General features: G+C 29.0%; 1 protein-coding gene across 1 annotated transcript; it reads right to left on the bottom strand.

Moving 5' to 3' along the window:
* Positions 1-1,160: 1,160 nt before the first annotated feature.
* LOC131841933 (uncharacterized) lies at positions 1,161-6,616 on the bottom strand. Its single transcript, XM_059190330.1, has 2 exons — positions 6,143-6,616; positions 1,161-1,375 (listed from the first exon to the last, which is right to left on the bottom strand). The coding sequence occupies exons 1-2, from the start codon at positions 6,332-6,334 to the stop codon at positions 1,235-1,237; spliced, it is 333 nt and encodes a 110-aa protein (XP_059046313.1). The 5' UTR covers positions 6,335-6,616; the 3' UTR covers positions 1,161-1,234.
* Between the last annotated feature and the right edge of the window lie 337 nt (positions 6,617-6,953).

Below are 6,953 nucleotides of genomic sequence, written 5' to 3'. Positions count from 1 at the left end.
ACACTGCACTCGGGATAAGTTTAACGTTATGGTTTATGCACATGTTAACTGTGAACAAAACTGCACATATTACTTAATTTGGGTATAAACTTACAAACCACGTGGAATGTAGTACTATATATTAGTACTTATAATACTAGTACTTTAATACTTATAACTAAGAATTAATGTAAAGTTTAATTAAGAGACACATATAAATAATTGCTTTATTGATTATATACAAATTACAACAAAAATATAGTTTGCAATTAGAAGAATATTGTAAAATAAAAAGATAATTATCTAATAGACAAATTGTGAATAAAGAGTTTTCTGGCAATTTTAGATGTCTGACTACATGTAGGTACAAAGTTAGGGACTGTCCCAAAGGCCACTTAAACAAAGAGCTGGGCACAATGAATACTTCCTGTTGACGCAAGCTTCTAGTAAATGTAAGCGACTCCGTATAGAGCTACATTTTTCCTTTTAAAATTAGTGAATAAAATATCTACTTTTAATTTTATCACTTGCCGCCTAAATTTTGCTTTTTAATACATTTTTGTTATTCTATTTTTAAGTAAGACTTAACAAAATATTCGTGATATACATAGAAATAGCTGTATATCCTTTGGTACATTTCTGTTAAATAATATTAATGAAATTATGAATAATTGATTACATTTAATACATTACATTAAATAGTTTATTTAATAGGTACATAATGTGTTATTTTTGCGATGGTTATTTTTTTATTGGTCTAACAGTTACAAATGTATGACTAAATATTGAAATAGTTTATTTTGAGTATATTGTTGTAATATACTTTGGTTTACAAAATTTTATGTATATTGGAAAATCAATTTATATTTTACATTAAAAAAAATCAAGCTGATACAAAAATTGTATTTATCGATAAAGATTACTTCTCTTACTGTATAATGCAAATAAAAGTATATTCTATATCTTATAATATATAAATATGCAATAAATGATGACTAATTGACTTTTTACACATAGTTTTTAAGGTATTGAAAAAGCGAAAAGCGATTGTGAGAATTGGTGTTTTGTATCTGTATCCAGTAAATTTTTATAGTTGCTGTAATATATTCTATGACCAAAGTAGCATACAAAGAATTATTATATATCTAATGTTGATTGCAAGTGCAATATAGGTAATATTATTATGATAAAACGACTGCATGCGAATAATTTAAGAAATATTTTTAATTTACGTGTTTTTTAAAACTATATTTTGTTAGACGTATATTTCCACTTGATAGTTGAGACCAGATCCACGGTCGCTCTTGAATCTAAGGTTTACATACGAGAAGCCCACGCCGCCCGCAGTGATGCTGGCAATAGCATCCGTGTGGTCTAAATCTCTTGCAATAACGCTCTGAAATCATAAATGTATGACATAAGTATTACACATAAATAGGTAAAGAAAGTCTTTTATACAACTATGCTTAAATATCCTTTTAGTTTCGTTGTGTGAGGAATAATTAATTAATCTGAAATAAGGTTATTGACGTTAACTTCTAGTGTGAAGATAGTGACCATATAATCTGAAATATTGCCAAAGTCCACCGGGAAATACTTAGCGATCACAGTGGAGAACCCCCTGAACTAATTGTTATTAAAGGTTCCGACTGAGGTTGCTGATAATGTGGTGTAAAATGCAGTGTTCTTCAATTATATCTATTGAAAACGTCGACTATAATTATGTCGAAGTTAATGTATACATATATCTAAGTCAAGACAGGTAAGACCTTACTAATACAATCACAATATACATAAAAAACACCCAGACCAATATAAAATATCGTTCGCATGAAAATACCGTTTGTACCGTGTGAGGAATCCATCCTGTTCTAAATTACTAGACCACTCAGGGTGTCTATAGGAAACTTTACTATAAGTTTTTATTCAACAATTTATGATGGCGATAATGTTGAATATAAATTAATAGTAATAAGTTACCAGTATGTATACTTATAGATATATTCATTGAATAATAATACAAATAAATTGACGGCTAACAAATTACGATAATTTTCATTCAAAACGTTTATATTTTATATTTACATTATAATTGTATTGAAACTAGATAGTGCAACTTTTCTAGTCAAAAGTGTTCTGGCGAAAAGCAAACATCAAGAGCTAAAAATATCCTTAACGCTTTTAGTCTAAAAGAGTGAGTAAGGGCACTCGCTGGTAAAATGTACTCACGTTAGTTTCATACTTATTTCATAGTACGACTTATTTTGTTTTTTATTTTAAAACAAGTTGCAGCGAATTCGCCTTTTATGAAGTTTATAGAATTTATAAGTGTTTCCGAAAACCATTTTTATATTTTGGGATATTGATTTAGAAATTTCGTTTCGAATTTTAACTAACTTCTGATCTTAATAAATAACCATCGATATGACCGAAAAATATATTTTTCAACGTGGACTACGTTTTCGTAAGTGATCTTAATACAAACAAAAAGTTATCGAAATGGGGGACCACTGCGGACTCCTTATCTCTTCTAGAGAATAATATGCCACTTGTACCCAGCAGAAATGTAGATTCTGTGACCTACTTAAGAAAAACTTTGAGGTGTCCCATGATGCGCTTACTATTGGAGTGGCAAGTGCGTGTCAGAATATGTAAATTACTAAAATATTAATCACATGTACAAAATACACAAATGAAAATATAACGCAATAATGCTATATTACAAATAGATAGTAACAAATATTTAATTATGATTCGGCCAAATCGAGGTTCAGTTAAATTTCCACCTAGTTAGGGGTATCTAATCAAGGCAATATGTTTTGATATCCATGGTTGAGTTCTTTTGAATATAATTTGAATTGACAAACAAACAAACGGCCCACTTGAAGTAAGTGGTATCCATCAACTATACCTATACATGAATAGCACTGCGGACATCACGTCATTCCAGAGGATTAAGATGTCACCCCTCTGATCCTGTATATTCACTACCTTTTCTCACTCTACAACTGAGTACCACTTCCAAGTGTTTGGCGGCTGAAAGGTGTGGTACCTACTGTATTGGTAGGTACGCAGACAACTTTTTACCACAGTAAATAACATTAACAATTAATAATAATAGTAAGTTAACCGTAGAGTAGTAATAATTTATAAGTAAATATTTAAATGAATATTTAATTACATATATATAATTGGATGTTATAGATTTAGTATATCAATAAATATATCAATATATATGTATATGGTATTACGAAAATAGAGTGTGGTTTGCAGTTAGCTAACTTCAAATTAATTATTACAACGTATACTAATTACACTTCCTACTATTATATTATAACACTTATAAAAAAATACATTTCACTTGTGATTCGGTTTGTTTATGATTTAAAATATAAGCATTCATTTCTGGGTCCTAACGTTTTGTACATTTTAGTAGTAGTTAGAGTATTCCAAGATAGCGCAGAAATAGAATAATGGGGGAAATAAGGAAGATCTTTAAGAGAGTGAATCATATGGATCAAGATGATTTACCTAACTATATATATAATATATATACATCATATCATATTATATATTTATTTACCTTACACTATATACAGTGTCACTAATGCCATTTAATTATATACACATGTACAAAAAAGGCAAAGTTCAATGTAATAGATACCTAAATATACATGTATAACTAAACAAACTGTATTATACCATGTAGAATTGTAAATTAGTAGATAACTACTATATTAAATTAATTATTAATATTAATACAAAATCTGAAATTCAGATAATTGCACTTAGTCACTTGCTGAGTTTGTGTCATGGGTAGGTTAGTATAGATAGAAAAACATATATTTAAAAGATTGAATCCGTGGTAATTATACATCTTATTTTATTATGGATGTAAACATAATATATGTACATAGATAATGCCCAGGCCTATACAAACAGTCATATTGATGAATACAAATGCTTGCATAGTGCGACAGAATGGAATTCACGACCGTCGGAAGTAAAATGATGTGCTCAACCGATAGACTATTCGAGGCCGAAATATTGTACACTTGTATATTTATCTATTTAAGTACTAAAGTTGTTAATATATTAATTTTTGGAAATCCATATAAAACAATAAAATAATATAATATAAATAAATAGAATTTCTGATAGTAGGGTTTCTAATTACTCCCTTATATTTATTTTCGCTCTTAATTTATATTTAATCAAAAATACTCTGTATTTACGGTATACAAAATAAAAGTTTCAATATAAAATGGTAAACGACCGATTTATTATGTTAACATACATTAGTCAAAGGCTTTGTAATTTAGCAGGCACAGTTAGTATAAATATTACGATTTATATAGGGATACTTTTAAGGACAGGACATTTTAGATGTTAGTAAAGCGTTGTAGTTGGTATATGTTTAGATATATACCTAACGTTTTGTTATCATTTAAACACATTTATTATAGAGTAATTTTATATTTGTTACACAAATAAGCAATAATTCTAACAGTCGATATCAAATATCCAAAAAGTCAACGACTGGTTGTCAGTAATTGTATTTTAAATATGTCTTTTCCGTGAACTTTTTGAATTTCCCCGGAGGACGTCTGAGAATCATTGTAATTCTATGTCAATTTCGTTTTCGCCTTACTTTCCTTTGTTGGGTTTATACTACGTAGGTATAGTTATGAGACAGTTTCTTGATAAGATAGTATACTTCTTGTGTCGTGACCTGTGATGTAGCTATATATAAAATAATACGTGATATAGTGTAAAATTCAAAGACGCTTCAAAATAGAACATTATAAACTATATTTTATGATTAGTAAAATGAAAAGTGGTATATCATATTTATTTTTCTAATATATAATTTACTATATACTAGTCTTACTTGGGTGAATTTATTGTAAAAAGGAAGAGATTCAAATAATTATTTGTTTATCCTATACACATAAAACAAGAACTTTTATTTGGATGAAGGGACGGAGGTTTGTTTATTCCTCTTTTATGTTACTCAAAAACTACTGATCTGATTTTGTCTATCATTACACTAAGTAAAATGTTATTAAGATGATTAAGCGTGAGTGTTAATTTTGCGAATTATATGAATAAGTAAGTTGTCACGCCTAAAATACATAATAAATTCTTTGTAGCTGAAAGTTAACTTATAAGAATACATATCGGGATAAAGGCACAGTTAATTTTGCTTATATAAATACTATTATATATATCTACATTTTATTGTAACGCATGCTTCCAGCTGTCTAAATGAACTCATTAGGTATGTAGTTTGAAAGAGGTACAGGGGCTGCTAAATACATTAAATAGAATGTGTTTTATTGTTCTTTATGGGGAGGAATAATCTTTCCTAGCTCTATTAGTAGACCATGAATGGCTAAATGACAATCTTATTTCATAGCTGATATTTTCATTAATTGTAATAATATTACTATTAAATAAAGTTATTGAGACCGACTTGTCGGCGAATTTAATATATGATAATGTCGACGTGACCTCTTTTATCGCTTGGGATAAATGTAGAAGGCAAACATAAAGTATTATTAATCTGTGGTCAAACCGAACACAACTGATTACAATGTCAATTTCTTAGAATTTAATGAGAACATGTTAATGCCACTATTTAGTCCAAGTTCTTTCCCGTGCCCGTGCCCGTGCTTTCACTCGTGCGAAATTTATAGTCTATATGTTATTCTGATATATAAGCTATATTACTGTGAAGTTTCATCGAAATCCGTTCAGTAGTTTTTTCGTGAAAGAGTAACAAACATCCATCTATACTCACAAACTTCGCGTTTAAAATATTAAATAAAATTATTCCTCTACTGTATATTACCGAAATTAATTTCATGGACTTCAAAAAAGGGGGAAGTTTACTTTAGTTTATATATATTTCGTGTGTGACAATATGGGAGCCATTCTGTAATTTAAAAGGTTCATTCTTGTTTCAATGTTGTATTAAATATATTTTTGCAACGGATGACATTAGATATTTGCTCAGTTCTTTAATTTCCACGAACAGTCTTTATTTTTACATTTATAAAAAAATATTAAAGAAACACTTGAATTAAAAACAAACGTTAAATGTTATCTACTGGCACTATAATAGAACTACTATTAAAAAATATGTGACAACAAGTTTTACCTTAATAATTTGTTGTCCGGCATCCGAATAAAATTCTTCCTTGACCCTCTTCTTAAGTGGAATAGCATTATACTCGACCTTCTGTTGCCAGATAAGTCTACTGTTGTAACTGGTACCCACAATAAGATCCTTACATTCTATAATACAAATTAACGATAGGAAACAAACAAGGATCACTGCGTTGGTTTTCATTTTTATTTTATAAATTTATCGTGTGTAATGCTTACGGAACAATGGACAACAACCGACTGCTTATACTTCGCCATACGCTTGCCAGTTAAACTTGTTTACCTCTGTGTATGAGTAACCGGAAAAAACTTGTTCTCTGTGTATATAGGGTAAAAATCTATTATACACCAATGCGGTTTTTGAGTTTTGTTATTGAATAGCCAATTAGTAGTTATGATCCGCGCAATAGACCTTGTGACCAAAGGAAAATACGAGCAGCTGTGACGCTGTCCTTTCCGTAAAGTGGCCTTTGGGTCGTATGTTGTTCCAATTTATGTATAAGACGCTCTGTTATTTTCGTAATGTAAGTTTTTCGTATTCTTTCGTGATGTTTCTCGCAGGCGTTAAATATAACTAGGCAAATAACTACCAATATTTTTTATTATTATATCATATAAATTATCTGCATCGTGACATTTTATATTTGATAAATAATTGTACCTAATATCTAATAAAAATGTGATTAACATTATAATTTAAAAGAAAAATCGCAATTAATATATATATGTCATATACATATTTTTTACACACTTTTCTAAATTAACATTACAGTTTTATTATTTGGGTCTCTCAGGTCTATCAG

This window comes from Achroia grisella, unplaced genomic scaffold (assembly GCF_030625045.1).
Source record: "Achroia grisella isolate CSIRO2021 unplaced genomic scaffold, CSIRO_AGI_Agris_v1 utg204, whole genome shotgun sequence".
Lineage (NCBI taxonomy): Eukaryota > Metazoa > Arthropoda > Insecta > Lepidoptera > Pyralidae > Achroia > Achroia grisella.
The sequence above is the reverse complement of the archived record's forward strand: the minus strand, read 5'-3'. Positions and strand labels throughout refer to the sequence as shown.

Excerpts from the sequence above, each read along its gene's own strand:
- LOC131841933 (XM_059190330.1), bottom strand. The coding sequence starts at position 6,334 with ATGAAAACCAACGCAGTGATCCTTGTTTGTTTCCTATCGTTAATTTGT. Across the intron at positions 1,376-6,142 it reads CCGGACAACAAATTATTAAG|AGCGTTATTGCAAGAGATTT; the intron begins GTAAAACTTGTT and ends TTATGATTTCAG.